General features: G+C 48.4%; 2 protein-coding genes across 4 annotated transcripts in view; one reads left to right on the top strand and one right to left on the bottom strand.

The window, feature by feature from the left end:
• The window catches only part of FLVCR2 (FLVCR choline and putative heme transporter 2), a 71,225-nt gene extending 64,731 nt beyond the window's left edge, over positions 1–6,494 (bottom strand). For 2 of the 3 annotated variants that reach the window (XR_008513115.2, XM_024231328.3), the window contains exon 1: positions 5,436–6,303. Coding sequence is in view for 2 of the 3 variants with exons in the window: in XM_024231328.3 (XP_024087096.1) it covers positions 5,436–6,104 (669 nt within the window). In the remaining variant the exon portion in view is untranslated. Of the gene's footprint in view, positions 1–5,435 lie in introns of all 3 variants that reach the window. The other variant, XM_002824956.5, reaches the window with a different exon arrangement.
• Positions 6,103–10,199, top strand: LOC129049792 (WAS/WASL-interacting protein family member 3-like). Its single transcript, XM_063715339.1, has 3 exons — positions 6,103–6,137; positions 6,276–6,757; positions 8,025–10,199. The coding sequence occupies exons 1-3, from the start codon at positions 6,103–6,105 to the stop codon at positions 8,102–8,104; spliced, it is 597 nt and encodes a 198-aa protein (XP_063571409.1). The 3' UTR covers positions 8,105–10,199.
• The last annotated feature ends 7,563 nt before the right edge of the window (positions 10,200–17,762 follow it).

The following is a 17,762-nucleotide window of genomic DNA, read 5'->3' as shown; positions in this document are numbered from 1 at the left end:
GACCTCTCCCCTTCTCCCCAGGCTGCTCCTCGCCAGGCCGAGCCAGGCCCCAATTCTTCCTCAGCCTCTGCTCCCCCACCCTGTAATCTTTCTATCACCTCCCCTCCTCACACCTGGTCTGGCTTACAGTTTCGTTCAGCGACTAGCCCTCCCCCACCTGCCCAACAATTTCCTCTTAAAGAGGTGGCTGGAGCTAAAGGCATAGTCAGGGTACATGTGCCTATCAGACCTTTCCCACATCAGCCAGCATTTAGGCTCTTTCTCGTCAGACCCCACTAAATATATACAGGAATTCCGATATCTAACTCTGTCCTACAATTTAACTTCTACCCTCTCCCCAGATGAATGGGAAAGAGTTTTTTCTCTAGCCCAATCTCATGCTGATAAGGCCGGCTTCATGAGCCAGACCTCCAGGAAGGCATTAGAGCAGTTTCCCGAGAAAATCCCCAATGGAACTATCAGGCAGATTCCCCAGGTATAGCTAGGTGAGATTACATGGTTTCCTGCCTAGTTGAAGGGCTTAAAAAGGCAGCTTACAAAGCTGTTAATTATGACAAACTTAAAGAAACTACCCAAGGTAAAGACGAAAACCCAGCCCAGTTCATGGCCTGCTTAGCAGCAACCCTTAGACGCTTTACCGCCCTAGGGCCAGAAGGCCACTTTATTCTTAATATGCATTTTATCACCCAGTCAGCTCCTGCTATTAGAAAAAAGCTTCAAAAATTGGAATCCGGCCCTCAAACCCCACAACAGGAATTAATCAACCTTGCCTTCAAGGTGTACAGTAATAGAGAGGAGGTAGCCAGACAGCAACGCATTTCTGAGTTACAGCTACTTGCCTCTGCTGTAAGACAGCCCACAACCACGTCTCCAGCATACAAAAACTAACATCCAAGCCACAGCTCCCAGGGGCACCTTCAAAACATCCTTGTGGACCTTGCTTCAAATGCCAAAACCTGGCCACTGGGCCTCAGAATGCCCGCAGCCTGGGATTCCTCCTAAGCCGTGCAGTCTGTGCGGGCCCCCAGTGGAGGTCGGACTGTCCGACTCACATCGCCGCCGCTCCTAAAGCCCCTGGAGCCCAAACCCAACGTTCCTTGGCCGACTCCTTCCCAGATCTCCTCGGCTTAGCAGCTGAAGACTGATGCTGCCCGATAGCCTCGGAAGCCCCCTGGACCGTCACGGACACTGAGCTTCCGGTAACTCTTACAGTGGAGGGTAAGTCCGTCCCCTTCTTAATCAATATAGAGGCTACCAACTCCACATTACCTTCTTTTCAAGGGCCTGTTTCCCTTGCCTCCGTAACTGTTGTGGGTATTGACAGCCAGGCTTCTAAACCTCTTAAAACTCCCCAACTCTGGTGCCAACTTGGACAACATTCTTTGATGCACTCCTTTTTAGTTATCCCCACCTGCCCAGTTCCCTTATTAGGTCGAGGCATTTTAACTAAATTATCTGCTTCCCTGACTATTCCTAGGCTACAGCCACACCTCATTCCTGACCTTTTCCCCAGTTCAAAGCCTCCTTCGCATCCTCCTCTCGTATCCCCTCACCTTAACCCACAAGTATGGGATACCTCTATTTTCTGCCTGGCAACCGATCACGCGCCCATTACTATCCCATTAAAACCTAATCACTCTTACCCACTCAACGCCAATATCCCATCCCACAGCATGCTTTAAAAGGATTAAAGCCTGTTATCACTCACTTGTTACAGCATGGCCATTTAAAGCCTATAAACTCTCCTTATAATTCCCCCATTTTACCTGTCCAAAAACCAGACAAGCCTTACAGGTTGGTTCAGGATCTGTGCCTTATCAACCAAATTGTCTCGTCTATCCAGTCCATGGTGCCAAAGCCATATACTCTCCTATCCTCAATGCTTCCCTCCACAACCCCTCCGTAACCCATTATTCTGCTCTGGATCTCAAACATGGTTTCTTTACTATTCCTTTGCACCCTTCCTCCCAGCCTCTCTTTGCTTTCACTTGGACTGACCCTGACACCCATCAGCCTCAGCAACTTACCTGGGCTGTACTGCTGCAAGGCTTCAGGGACAGCCCCCATTACTTCAATCAAGCTCAAATTTCTTCTTCATCCATTACCTATCTCGGCATAATTCTTCATGAAAACAACATGCTCTCCCTGCTGATCGTGTCCAGCTAATCTCCCAAACCCCAACACCTTCTACAAAACAACTTCTTTTCCTTCCTAGGCACGGTTAGGTACTTCCGCCTTTGGATACCTAGTTTCACCATCCTGACTAAACCATTATATAACCTCACAAAAGCAAACCTAGCTGACCCCATAGATCCTAAATCCTTTTGCCACTCCTCTTTCCGTTCCTTAAAAACAGACCTAGAAGCTGCCCCCACACAAGATCTCCCTAATTCATCCCAACCCTTTTCATAACACACAGCCAAAGTACAGGGCTGTGAGGTCAAAATTCTTACACAAGAGCCGGGACCGCACCCTGTAGCCTTTCTGTCCAAACAACTTGACCTTACTGTTTTAGGCTGGCCATCATGTCTCCGTGTGGCAGCGGCCGCCACCACCTTAATACTTCTAGAGGCCCTCAAAATCACAAACTATGCTCAACTCACTCTCTACAGTTCTCATAACTTCCAAAATCTATTTTCTTCCTCACACCTTATGCATATACTTTCTGCCCCCCTCCACTACCTCTCAGCAAGCCAAACTCATTGCCTTAACTCGAGCCCTCACTCTTGCAAAGGGACTACACGTCAATATTTATACTGACTCTAAATATGCCTTCCATATCCTACACCACCATGCTGTTATATGGACTAAAAGAGGTTTCCTCACTACGCAAGGGTCCTCCAGCATTAACGCCTCCTTAATAAAAACTCTTCTCAAGGCCGCTTTACTTCCAAAGGAAGCTGGAGTCATACACTGCAAGGGCCACCAAAAGGCATCAGATCCCATCACTCAGGGCAATGCTTATGCTGATAAGGTAGCTAAAGAAGCAGCTAGCATTACAACTTCTGTCCCTCATGGCCAGTTTTTCTCCTTCTCGTTGGTCACTCCCACTTACTCTCCCACTGAAACTTCAACCTACCAATCTCTTCCCACACAAGGCAAATGGTTCTTGGACCAAGGAAAATATCTCCTTTCAGCCTCACAGGCCCATTCTATTCTGTTGTCATTTCATAACCTCTTCCATGTAGGTTCCCACCTCTTAGAACCTCTCATTTCCTTTCCATCATGGAAATCTATCCTCAAGGAAATCACTTCTCAGTGTTCCACCTGCTATTCTACTACTCCTCAGGGATTGTTCAGGCCCCCTCCCTTCCCTACACATCAAGCTTGGGGATTTGCCCCCACCCAGGATTGGCACATTGACTTTACTCACATGCCCCGAGTCAGGAAACTAAAATACCTCTTGGTCTGGGTAGACATTTTCACTGGATGGGTAGAGGCCTTTCTCACAGGGTCTGAGAAGGCCACTGCGGTCATTTCTTCCCTTCTGTCAGACATAATTCCTCGGTTTGGCCTTCCTACCTCTATATAGTCCAATAACGGACCGGCCTTTACTAGTGGAATCACCCAAGCAGTTTCTCAGGCTCTTGGTATTCAGTAAAACCTTCATACCCCTTACCGTCCTCAATCTTCAGGAAAGGTAGAATGGACTAACGGTCTTTTAAAAATGCACCTCACCAAGCTCAGCTTCAAACTTAAAAAAGAGGACTCTGTCAACAATAAAGCCCAAAAACTCACCAAACAAGTAATTATGCTAAATCCCCTTGGACCCCTTTGGACACTCTCTAATTAGATGTCCTAGGTCCTCCCAATTCTTAGTCCTTTAATACCTGTTTTTCTCCTTCTCTCATTCAGACCTTGTGTCTTCCATTTAGTTTCTCAATTCATACAAAACCGCATCCAGGCCATCACCAATCATTCTATACGACCAATGTTTGTTCTAACAACCCCACAGTATCACCCCTTACCCCAAAACCTTTCTTCAGCTGAATCTCTCCCACTGTAGGTTCCCACGCTGCCCCAATCCCGCTCGAAGCAGTCCTGAGAAACATCTCCCATTATCTCTCCATACCACCCCCAAAATTTTTTGCTGCTCCAACACTTCACTATTTTGTTTTGCTTTTCTTATTAATATAAGAAGACAGGAATGTCAGGCCTCTGAGCCCAAGCTAAGCCATCATATCCCCTGTGACCTGCATGTATACATCCAGATTGCCTGAAGCAACTGAAGATCCACAGAAGACGTGAAAATAGCCTTAACTGATGACATTCCACCATTGTGATTTGTTTGTGCCCCACCCTAACTGATCAATGTACTTTGTAATTTCCCCCACCCTTAAGAAGGTTCTTTGTAATTCTCCCCATCCTTGAGAATGTACTTTGAGATCCACCCCCGTCCGAAAAACATTGCTCCCAACTCCACCACCTATCGCAAAACCTATAAGAACTAATGATAATCCACCACCCTTTGCTGACTCCTTTTTCAGACTCAGCCCTCCTGCACCTAGGTGAAATAAACAGCCTTGTTGCTCACACAAAGCCTGTTTGGTGCTCTCTTCACACGGACGTGTGAGACAGGATTACCAATCCTTTGTTAAACACACAGCCAGGACTGTACGTGCTTGGAAAGATGCGAGACTGGGAGGCAGTGGTCTGGCTAAAGGACGTTTGCTTTAAATATTCCCATAAATATTTGCTTCGAGTATTTGGAGACGGCATTCAGGTTCACATCCTGCCCAGATTTCTGGATCATAACCACATTGAGATGCAAAGAATTTGAGCTTCTCCTTCCAATAAGAAGGAAAGAGAAAAAGATTAAGACATGTACTACCCTTTCTAGGCCTTGGAAACTCAGAGCGAGATTTCTACTCCATCCTGCTGGACTTGGCTCTAAATCCCAGGCAAGGAGTTTGGCACAAAGCACTTTTCCCACTGTCCTGGCTTCAGCTGTGTATAAAACAAGGTAAAAACAGTGCCAAACACCACCAGGCATGGCTTTGCAATTCTATGCAGTAGAGCAGATACTGCACTCTAGGAAAGCTGGTTGGTCCAACTGAAAACACTGCCAAGTTCTGATGACACCAGAATAGTCTGATGCCCAGGGGCTGCTGCCAGACAGAGAAGAGCATTCCTGAAGTTACAGGTCTAAGTTGGTGGGCTGACACAGATTCAAGAGCCACACAGCAAAGGTATAGTATGTTCTAGAAGCATGCTTTTGGCTGGGGCAAGAGCAACTGTGGATGAAAGAGCAGGTCCCCCTGCTTTTGTTTCCTGCCTCTCTTACAGCATCACAATCACTGCCTGTCACACCCAGTCACTGTCACCCAGAGTCACAAACACTGTCGGACAATCAGCAAATTATAGCCTACCACACCCAATAGTTAGGTGCAATCTAACACACGCCCCTGGGAACATTCACAAACTGTTCTACCTACCTGATTGCCAAAGACAGCCACGGAGCAGGCTGTTGAAACCTCATTAGCCCCGAACCAGACGGAAGCGATGCGGGAGGGCATGCCCAGGATGAAAACCTGGGCCACAGAGCAGATCAGCTGGCCCACCACGGTGACCGGAAAGAGATGCGGCTTCAAGCTGCCCAGCTTCACCCAGGCCCCCAGGCAGTTGAGAGCCGAGCCGGTGAGGGCAATGGTGCGCAGGCCGAACTTCTCCAGCAGCCAAGCCACCGGCAGGAGCAGAGGGATGTATGTCAGCATGTAGCACATGGACAGCCAGTCAATGGCAAAGGCACTGACACCGTAGAAGTGCATGAAGATGTTATTGATGGAGCCGTACTGGATCCACTGAAAGGCGTTGCACATGGAGTAGCAGCTAAACACCAGGACCACGGCCCAACGGCGCCTGCTCACCTTGATCACGCTGAGGTCCTCGGGGTCCGAGCTACTGGGGTGAGCCAAGCCACTGGGTTGGGCTAAGGCACTGGGGTGGGCCGAACTGCTGGGGTGGACAGAGACGCTGGGGTTGATGGAGACGCTGGGATGGACCGAGACGCTGGGATGGACCGAGACGCTGGGGTCCGCTTGGAGTGCGGACTCCGGCGCAGGGGTGTCATCGCGCTCTTCCTTGTTGGGACCTTCATTCACCATGGCCACAGTCTCCTCTGGAATCCTGGAGAAGTGGTGAGGACTCCGGCAGTCTTAAGGGACAGTGGCTTCCGCTGGTCTCTTAGAGTAAAGGACACTTGCCTATTCCAGAAGAAACAGAGACTCGAGGCTGCGTAAAAGCCTCAAGTGGGGCTTCCTGTGCTCACCCCCAAGCTCCTGCTCCCACTTTTGCTTGGGGCTCTCTGTTGCCACCCGCGGCGATCGCTGGCCCAAGGCCGGCCGCACAAGCCGCAGCCGGCTCCGGACCGCTCCTGCCTTGGGTCTCCCCACGAGGCGTTCCTTGTGCAGGAAAAGTTCTCTCCTTGCGCAGCCACTTCGCCCTCAGAGTCCTCTCCGGGGCCAGCTTGGGGCCTCGCCCCGTCGGGCACACGTGACCGCCCCGCCCCCGTCCTGGCTGGCTTCCTCCGCCCCCCCGCCCCCACCACCACTCCACCCCCCACCCGGTGCCTCTTGCCTTCTCGAGCCCGGTCCTCCGGGCAGCGCAGTTGTTTCGCCACAGCTTGCGGGATGCATTCCTCCCCCACGCCCCGGGCGCCATGGAAACCGCCCGGTTAACCCCCACCCTTTGCACTGCCCCTCAAATTCATTTGCCACCCGCTATCAGCGGACCCTGCAAGAAGATCCGCCTTTCCGAGGTAATCCCCAAAATAGAGCGTCCCCGGTGCCTGTCCGCATGCCCTGCGCGCGTGCACCAAAGCCCGGCGCCACCTAAGTGTCCTGGGGAATTCAAGAGGGATTCCCCAACTTTCTCCCCCTTGGCTTAAGCTCCCAGCCCTTTGCTGAACTAAAGAGAGATTTGTAGATTTCCCGGGCTGGTTGCGCTCCTGGGTTAAAGGGGAGCTGCAGAAAACTCGCTTTACTCGCTTCTTTCCCTACGGACGTGGTTTTGTCTTAGGGAGGTTAGATTTGAACCTGTTATGTGGGGCTATTTTTCCTGATGGATTCTGGGCGAAGACCCTAGGGTGGAGGGGAGGGAAAGGGGAGTTTGAAGAAGCTGAAGAAGCTGTCCGCGGTTGTGTGATGGAACGCTTAGCACAGAGCTGGCTCCCGGCTTGGTCTTGGAAGCAGTCTTTGAACTCAAGCAGCCCTAGTCTGCCACCTGCCGGTCCTAGCCCATTTCAAAGGGCAAACCCTCGACTCTTTGCACTGATCCTATCCTTGGCGAGGGATCCTGGTAAGGAGCCCAAATTCTCCCTGAGTTCAAACACCAGCTTAGCTACAACGAGGTGTCGCTGTAGAACAAGGAATTCCACCTCTCTGCGCTTCAGTTTCTTGATCTGTAAAATGGGAATGATGAAATAATAGTGCCTACTACCTCACCGTGTTGTTCTGAGACTTGAATGAATTAATACACGAATGCACTTAGAAAATTCCTGCCACGTAGTAAGCATTCCGTGAGTGCTGGCTATCCTAGCAAAAAGCCAACATTTGCTTTACAGTGCTAAACAAATTGAATCCTTTAGCTCATTTATGCATCACAAGAATTCTGTGATAAAGTTACTATTGCTGGCCTGCATTTTATAGGTAAGAAAACCGAGACTCAGAGAAGTGAAGTAACTTCTTCCTGAAGGTCCCAGCTGGTAAGAAGAGCCATAATTCTCGTTCAAGTCTGTAATCATTCAAGCTGTAGCCTAGCTATTCAAGCACAGTCTGTGGATAGCAGCGTGGGCACCTGTGGGAGCTTTTTAGAAGGCCAGAATCCCCTCCAGTGTTAAGGCCTTAAAAAACAAAACAACAACAACAAAACAACCAAGAAGGTTGCCAGGCCCAACCTAGACCCACTGAATTGAAAGCTGCATTTTAACAAGATGCCCAGGAGATTCATTTGTTTGCACATTAAATTTTGAGAGCTACTGGGCATCACTGCTTCTTTATTTATTTTTTTTCTTTGTTAAACTTCAGACCAGAAGATGAATAACTTGAAGCTCTGGGAAGTGGCTCTCCATTTTGTCCGCACATTAGAATCATATGAAGAAACTTAATATCCCAAGTGTTCGGGCAACACCCCAGATAGCGATCTCCGAGGGTGCACCTGAACATCTGCATGTCTCAAGCTCCGCTGGTCATCCCAATGTGCAGCCAAGTTAGAACCACTGATTCCCAGGAGAGAACTAGATTCAAACGATCACTCCCTGCTTGAAGACACCTACTTTCTGGTAGAAACTATAGAGTCTTGGATTATAATGAAATATTTGAAGAGGGAGTTCAGACTCAGATCTAAGAATTTCTACAGTAATTTAACATCTCGTGTTGTCACTATTCCCCCTGTGTTTCCCATCATTCTCCAGGGAGCACAGAACTCTGTTCTTTTAGAAGGCCTTCTGAGACCTCTCACTGCTTCTTTTCCCTCGGTCATCATGGGCCTCTTCCAAAACTCTTCAGAATATATTCTTAACTTCACTTTACAGATAAGGAAACTGAGGCCTGGAGAGGCGGGGGCGTTACTCAGCGTCCTATAGCGAAATAGCATCAGAACAAGCAGCAATAAAATGAGTGCTCCTTCCACGTGGCCTTTCCCATGAGCTCTTCTGGGGCAGCCCTTCAGCTTGGTGAGAGAGTCCAAGGGGTCTAACCTGGGATTCAAGTGAGATTTGGAATTGCTTTTGTGGTGGAACGAGCTGGATCTGTTGTGAGCTCTGGGTTGGGTCTGCTTAGACTTGAAGCTCTGTTTTGTCATTCTTAGCTTTGGGATCTAGAGCAAGTCACTTGACCTCTCTATTCTTCAGTTTCTGAGTCTATCAAATAAGGATTAAAAATACCTGCCTCCAGCCTGGCGCGGTGGCTCACACTTGTAATCTCAGCACTTTGGGATGCCGAGATGGGTGGATCACTTGAGGTCAGAAGTTCAAGACCAGCCTGGCCAACATGGTGAAACCCCGTCTCTACTAAAAATACAAAAATTAGCCAGGTGTGGTGGCACATGCCTGTAATGTCAGCTGCTTGGGAGGCTGAGGCAGGAGAATCACTTGAACCTGGGAGGCAGAGGCTGCAGTGAGCTGAGATGGCACTACTGCATTCCAGCCTGAGAGACAGAGCGAGACTCTGTCTCAAAAACAAAAAAACAAAACAAACAAAAACCTGCCTCATAGAATTGCTGTGAGAATTAAACAAGCCAATATGCATAAACTGTTTTCAATAATAATAATGATATTCTGGGAGCTACCAGGGTAGGGAAGACTCTTGGCTGATTCCTAATGTGGGGGGTAGGGTGTTGAGGTCATCTCTATAAATATTAGGTAGGTACTACATAGAGAGAAATATTCTGTATTCATCCCATTGAAAAAACATGTATTGAGCAGCTTACTATGTAGCATATCTATCTTTATGATGTTCTATCTATCAGTACATATAGGTACACTTTGAAGGGTAAGGAGAAATACATTTTAGGGATTGCTTCCTAAAAGGGGGCTCTGGTTCCTGGTTCCTGGCTCTATTCCAACTGACACCTTAGGAAGCTTGAGGGAACGAACCTCTGGCATTGAACTCAAGCTTGTGTGGCCTCCTGCAGAATGGTAGTTAAGTCAGCCCACTGGAGGCTATCAGCAACTCCTGGATTCAAAGCCAAAACATCACCCTCTTATTTATAGCTTACTACTAGCCAAACAGAGCTATAGATTTAAAAGGGAAGGAGTTTGTTGAGTGCATGGGAAGGCCAAATTTCTAACAGAATGAATCAGGTTGGGAGCCTGCATTATTCTTTCTTAAAAATACCAACACTTGGAATTTGTGAAAATGTTGCCCTTACAAGTCTTATATGCATAATTTATATGTGTAATACTACATGCTCATCAATACTCTGTTTGCCTTATCTCCCCCACTTCCCTCAGATTTCTAGCTGTCTCAGGACTTGTGGATATTTTTGTATATCTTGGAGTGTTTAGTGAGATGAACTATGTAACACATGCTCTCAATGTGTATCTGTAGAATTGAGTTGTACTGCACATCACCATGAAATTTTACAAAACTGGAGACAAACAGCAGGAGATCCAACAGGATTTCAGAGATTTTAAAAAATCAGAAAAAGTTAAAAAAAAAAAAAGGTACAAAATATCAACACAGTTGCCTCAAGCCTAGAAACTGAAGTCAGTGAACAATGCCCTCTGAAGGAAAACCATTTCTTACCTAGAATGCTATATCCAAACTACCAAAAAATCAGTTGGAGAAGAGAGTGAAACAACAAACGATACTGCCTTATCTTCTCTCTCAGGAAGCTGCTGAAGGATGTGCTCCACCAAAACAAGGAAGGAAACCTAGAGAGGGTAAGAGGTTAAGGCTGGGGAAACCGGGAATCTGCCACGAGAGGCAAACAATGGGAATCACCCAGCTAAAGGAAACTCCTGGGTAGACAGCTATCTACCAGGCATAAAAAGCAGCGTACTCGGCCGGGCCGAGTGCTGTAATCCCAGCACTTTGGGAGGCCGAGGTGGGTGGATCACCTGAGGTCAGGAGTTCTAGACCGGCCTGGCCAACATGGTGAAACCCCATCTCTACTAAAAATACAAAAATTAGCCGGGCATGGTGACAGGCACCTGTAATCCCAGCTACTCGGGGCTGAGGCAGGAGAATCACTTGAACCCGGGAGGCGGAGGTTGCAGTGAGCCGAGATCGTGCCATCACACTCCACCCGGGGGGACAAGAGCGAGACTTTGTCCCCCCAAAAAAAAGAAAAAAAAAAAAGAAAGCAGCATACTCAGGTTGAAGCTGCTTCGAAGACTCCAAGAAAGAGTTCTTCAAGAAGGTCACACTGAAAGAATCATGTTTGAAAATATTGAGAGGTTTACACAATAGGGGGAAGATTAGGGGTTGGACTAATGATAAGTACCATAAATATAACTAAGTAAATGAGGGAAATGAAGCATTATTAACTCCAGTGGAATAAACAAAGCTATGGAGGAAAAGGAAAAAATAATCATGATATACCCTAAGTGATTTGATTTGCATAGCATGAACACAATCCTAATAAATTGAACACTGGAAGTTGATGTATCTAAAGCTATGATATAACTCTGTTAGCAGGATGGGGGAGTGGGAAGCGGGCACCTGTGCAGGGTTGAGATGAGGGTGGGAAAAACAGTTAAACAAGGAGAATGGGGCCGGGCATGGTGGCTCACACCTGTAATCCCAGCCCTTTGGGATGCTGAGGCTGGTGGATTGCTTGAGCTCAGGAGTTCGAGACCAGGCTGGGGAACATAGCTAGACCCTGTCTCTATCAAAAGCAGAAACAAAAACCAAAAACTAAAAACAAGGAGAGCTGGTCTTCTTCCCTGGGGTTTTGGCAGAAGCACATTCCCTAGAGCACATTCCCCTCAAGGACAAACTTGGAAAATCTCTGAGCAGACCCCGGAGGGGAGGGAATCCAGACTCCAATTATGCGATATTTGTCTGCCATATAGAAAAGGCTACGGCATGTAAATGCCTAACATGGAAAAAGTCCGGAAGTGTCAGTAAACCCATGGCACTTACAGCTATGGTGGTTAGTACCAAAAGAATTGAGAAGAGTTGGAAGTACTTGCCTCTGGAGCGCAGGAAAGGGGGGTGCACAACTGATATGTTTCATACATGATTATTTTATTGTTTGAACTATGTATAACTAATTTTTTTCTTTTTTTTTTTTTTTTTTTTGAGAAGGTGTCTTGCTCTGTTGCCCAGGCTGGAGTGCAGTGGTGCGATCTCGGCTCATTGCAACCTCCGCCTCCCAGGTTCAAGCGATTCTCTTGCCTCAGCCTCTCGAGTAGCTGAGACTACAGGCGTGTGCTACCATGCCCGGCTAATTTTTTGTATTTCGTTGTAGAGACAGGGTTTCACCGTGGTAGCCAGGATGGTCTTGATCTCCTGACCTCGTGATCTGCCTGCCTACCTCAGCCTCCCAAAGTGCTGGGATTATAGACGTGCACCACTGTGCCCAGCCAACTAATTTTTTTTGAACTTAAAAAAAATCCTAAAATTAAAAAATGGAATCAAATTTAACAGAGCTCCAGCTGCTTCACTGGAGCCCATAGGTGATGTCTCAAAGTGTGGTCAACTTGTCCTGGAGTTTATACTGTTGGTGCTATGATGGACACCCAAGACTTCAACCCTGGAACCTCAGGGATGGCTCTTCAGCCAAGCTATGTCCTCCAAAGTCCATTAGGGCGTCTCCTCAGAGAAATTGTGTGTGTGGTCAGAGGACCTATTCCCCACACCCTAGTCTTGTTTGACCATTCCCTGGCCTTCTTTTTGCTTCTAACATCTTTCATACTTATAGACTCTGTGGGTCTTATCCCTACAACTTACAACTCAACTTCTGTCCCATCATCCAAAGTCCTGTGCTAAGGTCTACTTCTCTGGAGCTCTCTCTGTCGATGAAGCGCACCACTAGCTCCCAGTGAGCCAAGCCTGAAGACTAAGGATTCCCCAGATCCGCCTTCACTCACTCTCAGTGTCACAGATGCTTCTTTCCTTACAGTCTTCCCTCCTGTCCTTTCTCACTGCCACCACCCTGCTGCAGCCTCTCCTGGCTTCTCACCTCCAACCCACGGCTGCCTCCTCGTTGTTCTCACTCCTTCCAGTTTAGCCGGATGTTGCCTCACAGGATTTTCCAGTTCTCTTCAGGTCACTCCTTGCCTTGAACCCTCCAGTGGCCACCAAAACAAGGAAGGAAACCTAGAGAGGGTAAGAGGTTAAGACTGAGGAAACCAGGAATCTGCCAGGAGAGGCAAGAACTCCTCAGCTCTGCACACAAGGTCTTTGTGATGTTGTTCTGGCCACATCTCCCACCACTGTCCACTCCCCGCCTTTTGCTCCAGACAGGCGGAGCCACCTGCAGCTCCCCATAAGTGTGCTTCACAATGCAGGGCAAGCGTCCCCTCCTCCAGGAAGCCTTCCCCCATGCCCTAAGTGTGATTCAGAGGTTTCTTTCGTTCCCTGCATGTGCAGCTTTGTGGCGGCTCCTGTCACAGTTTCATAAATGTTTGTTTACTTCTTCAAGTTAACGACTTAGTGTGCGCTCCTCAAGCTTAGAAATGATGGCCTATTCATCTTCAAATCCCAACCTCTAGTGTCGCATCTGGCCCACAGAAGGAAAATGAAGGCCTGACTGCATTGACTTTTTGGATGCATTTCCTAGATGAGTCCTATTTCTAGGTGGCCTCACAAGAAATAAAAACATGTCCAGCTTGTTCCGGATGCCCATGTTCTCCTTGGTTGATTGTGTCTTCCTTTCTCTTTTCTGGAATGTGTCCCCTGTGGTGTCTGGGCCCCACTGCCACACCTCACAGAGCCCATGGGTGGGAGAGTTGGGAGGGCATTCCTGTGCCATGGGGGAGTCTAGATTTCTTCCCCTCCAGGGCCCTCCCAGCTCAGAGTCTCCAAGTCTGTCCTAGAAGGGAATGCGCTCAGGGGCTGCTGAGGATTTAGAGAAGATCCATTTTTCTCAGACGAGAGTCTAGAAGAAAGGCCTCCTAGCTGGACATGTAGATGCTGGGCTCTCTCCGGGACACATGGTTTGAAATAGACTTTTCAGTTCCCTGGAAGTACATGAGTACATCTGGAAAGGCCTCAGATGGTATCAGTCCTCCTCTAAAGACAAGGTCCCTGTACGTGGGTCACCTTTTGTATCCTCAGCTGCATGTCCTTGGGTGTGATCATGGGTGGCCACTGTGTTATTCTTCATACCTGGTCTATATTTCAAATGCTTCTTAATAATTAGAAAACCAAAAAAAAAAAGTTGCCCCATAAATATGAGAAAGACCTAACTAAAAAACATGAGTCAAAGAGGAAGGAGACATTAACATGGCTTTTCTTTTTGCATAATCTATAGAAAGCCCAGAGGTGTGAGGTTCCCTTTGCATAATGGAATAGAGAAACGGTGGTAGCAGCAAGATTTGTTGATTGCCAGGGCAACAGTTAAAGGCACATGGCATGACAAAGCACAGGGGTGCTGGCTGGGCAGGGTTATGCAATGCTGGAGCCACAATGACAGAGAAAGGACACACAAAGTCATCTCAGCCAGCCCGTTGATGTACAGGGTATAATAATACCTGGGCCCAGGGGACTGTCTTAACAGAGTCATTCTTTTACCCACCATTGATCTCCTGTAGGCCAGGCACTGTGCTGGGTGTAAAGGAAACAAATTCAACAAAGATGAGGTTCTTGCCCTCCAAGAATCCACAAAGTAGTGGTGAGACAGTTATGTGAGCAGATCATTGCCAGGTGGTACAATAAATATGTGGTCCACGCTGGTTCACGGGACTCCCAAAGCTTAGAGTCACGGGGGCGCTTCTCAGAGAGATGTCAGGTCGGGATCTTGAGGGATAGATAAGACTTAGCTAGGCCCTGTGGCAAGTGCTGAGGATCCTGGGGGTGAGCAAAACAAACGTGGTCCCTCCCTACCTTCATGGAGCTTACAATGTCCTTGAGAGGACAAACATCAATCAAACACTTACATACACACATAAGTAAAATTATAAGTGCTATGAGGGTTATTTGTAAGAATTTATAAAGATGGAACAGATGAGTGGGATCTTAAGCAATATTTTTTTTAAAAGTTAGACTTATGGCTCATGCTTGTAATCCCAGGACTTTGGGAGGCCGAGGGGGCTGGATCACCTGAGGCCGGGAGTTCGAGACCAGCCTGGCCAACATGGTGAAACCCCGTCTCTACTAAAAATACAAAAAAAAATTAGCCATGTATGGTGGCAGGTGCCTGTATTCCCAGCTACTTGGGAGGCTGAGGCAGGAGGATTGCTTGAATCTGGGAGGAAGAGGTTGCAGTGAGCCAAGAGCGTGCCACTGCACTCCAGCATGGGTGACAGAGTGAGACTCCATCTCAAAAAATAAAAATAAAAATAAAATAAAAGTGAGAGTTAACTTGGTGAAAGAGGGGGGAAGGGCTTTCCAGGAAGAGGGAACACAATGTGCAAGGCCCTGAACCAGGTGGGAGCAGGGCCCTTTTAAGCCACAAAGCCAATGTGGCTGGAGCAGAGCAAGGGTGAGAAGCAGAGCCAACATGGTTGGAGACAGAGGCAGCAGCCAGATTGCGCGGGCCTTATTGAGGACTTTTCTGTTTTTGCTTGTTAACTTTATCCTGGGAGCAAAGGGGAGCCATTGGGAGGTTTTTTGTTTTTTGTTTTTTTTTTTTTTGAGACGGAGTCTTGCTCTGTTGCCCAGGCTGGAGTGCAGTGGCGCGATCTTGGCTCACTGCAAGCTCCGCCTCCCGGGTTCACGCCATTCTCCTGCCTCAGCCTCCTGAGTAGCTGGGACTACAGGCACCCACCACCGCGCCCAGCTAATTTTTTTTTTTTTTGTATTTTTAGTAGAGATGGGGTTTCACCGTGGCCTCGATCTCCTGACCTCGTGATCCACCCGCCTCGGCCTCCCAAAGTGCTGGAATTACAGGCGTGAGCCACCGTGTCCGGCCGGGAGGTTTTAAGCAGATGAAGGGCATTGTCAGATTTGTCTCCTGGAGAGACTGCTCCAGCTGGGCTTGTGGCAAATCCAGTTTGGGTGGGGATGGACCTCTTAGGAGGCTGCTATGGTCACTCAGGTGAGAATGGAATTTGTGAACTGAACGAGGGCAATGGCAAGACAGTGGAGAGAAGTGGGCAGGGGTAGATGGGGGTGGACTAGACTGGAATTGCAGGAGGATGGAGAAGGCGGGTCAGGAGAATGCCCTGCCTGGGTTTCAGATGCGACCAGCTGGGCAGATGGAGCTGCCATCTGGAGGGAGAATCCCAGCTTCGACCTCGAGATCTTCCACAGAGGGAAGCGAGGCTGTCAAGGACAGGTGACTGTGTACCCATGCCTCCTGCTCTTCTCTTCCTCCTCATCCCTTTATTCTTCCTTCCACCCCTTCCCTACGGTGACCTCTGTCACCGCAAGATCAAGAGGCCAGAGAACCTACTTCCAATTCAGAGTGTGAATTCCCATGAAAATCCAATCATCAAATTCTACGGTAAGTAAGGTGTCCTGAATTCCTCACCTCATCTATCACTCCTTGGCATGGTGCCTCCTCAAGGCTACAGGCAGGACACTTGGCTCAGGTTCCCCTGAATTCTGTGAACGGAAGAATTAGAAATAAACAAACAATTCCAAAATAAAACCCAGCTAGTTAGGGATTCCCTTTAAGCTTAAGTCAGTAGTTGTGTGAAGTCCCCCTGATGCCATCAGCCTCCCTGGGCCCCGAGTAGTCCCTGAAAGTGTGTTCTAGTGTCTCAGATAAGAAAACCGAAAGTGCTGACTGTACCCCCAGGTTTTTTTTTTAATTTTCACTGCTGAGTTGATTGCAAATGACAGATGCTGAACTTTCACCAGCCTAAGCTCAGAGATAGTATGTTTGAAGAACACCGGCGGCTGGGGGAGGTGAGGTTCTCAGAGACCTCAAGAGGAGTTGGCGGTCAAGCAGCAGAAGAGCAGAGAGAACCAAGGACTGGAACACATTCAGGATGCTCGGCCTCTCCAATGTTCCCTGCAGGCCAGCTTGCATTTTCTCTCTTCCTAAAGGCTAGTTTCTCCACTTGTCAGAAAACATGGCAACCAGCAGCCCTGGCGTTACACCTCATGACAGCTTCAGCTGCCCGAGAGAAGCTGCCCTTTGTGTCTTAAATACAAACTCTCAGATGCCCATTCCCAGCCTCATCAACCATGACTGTGGCGGCAAAGGCCACATAAGAACAGGGCAGCTCCCCAGGGGGATCCGTATTGGAGTGGAGGAGGGGCAGTTCCCAGAAGGAGAGGGGCAACTAACCAGGTAGATAAACAATCAATGCCTTCCACCTGCCCCACGTGCCTTTAGAAACAGAGAACCTAACTCCCTACCCTCTCAGTGCTTGAAAGCCCCATCCATCTGAATAAGGCCCATCCCATTGGCCAGAGTAGTGACTCGGGAGCACCATCACCTTCGAGGGCTTCCTGTGTCTATTCAATTTCTTGTGCACCATAATCGATGTGATTCTGCAGATGACTCTAAAATCCAAAACCCAGCATTGTGTCTTCGCGGTTATTTCTTGCTTTTACAGATCTCTGTATGACAGTTTACCTTTCTGGTCTTCCTTGAGTTTTTTTTCATTCCTTAACATGCTTCTTAGTCACCAAGGCTCCCAGGAACTCTATCTCCCCAGTAGGATAGTATAATGTGTTTCTGTCTTTCTGACCTTCAAAGTCCTAAGTGGACTGATGTTCCTCGCTTTAGAGCAGGAGTGTATACATAGATGACTTCAGGTGGCATGTGGGTGACAGAGATGCTGCCAGCAGAGACCAACATACTCACTGTCCAGTCCCCAGCCAGCCCTGCCTGGGGTGGTGGGACACCCAACCAGCACCCACTCCCTGCCTCACTCCCTTTCCCTCCAAGCCCGTTTCTGGCTCACACAGTGCGGTCCCTCCTTGACACCCTCACCCACCGGAGTCTCCACTTTGTCATGGGCCTGCCCCCAGCCCTGCTCCCCTTCACTCTTTTTTTTTTTCTCTTGTTGAGACAGAATCTTGCTCTGTCGCCCAGGCTGGTAGTTAGCCATCCAGGCTCACTGCAGCCTCCCCCTCTCAGGCTCAAGCAATCCTCCCAGCTCAGCCTCCTAAGTAGCTGGGACAATAGGAGCATGTCACCACACCAGGCTAATTTTTATAATATTTTTTGTAGAGATGGGGTGTCACTATGTTCCTCAG

Source organism: Pongo abelii, chromosome 15 (assembly GCF_028885655.2).
Source record: "Pongo abelii isolate AG06213 chromosome 15, NHGRI_mPonAbe1-v2.0_pri, whole genome shotgun sequence".
NCBI classification, from domain to species: Eukaryota; Metazoa; Chordata; class Mammalia; order Primates; family Hominidae; genus Pongo; species Pongo abelii.
This window is presented reverse-complemented; position numbering and strand designations above follow the sequence as displayed.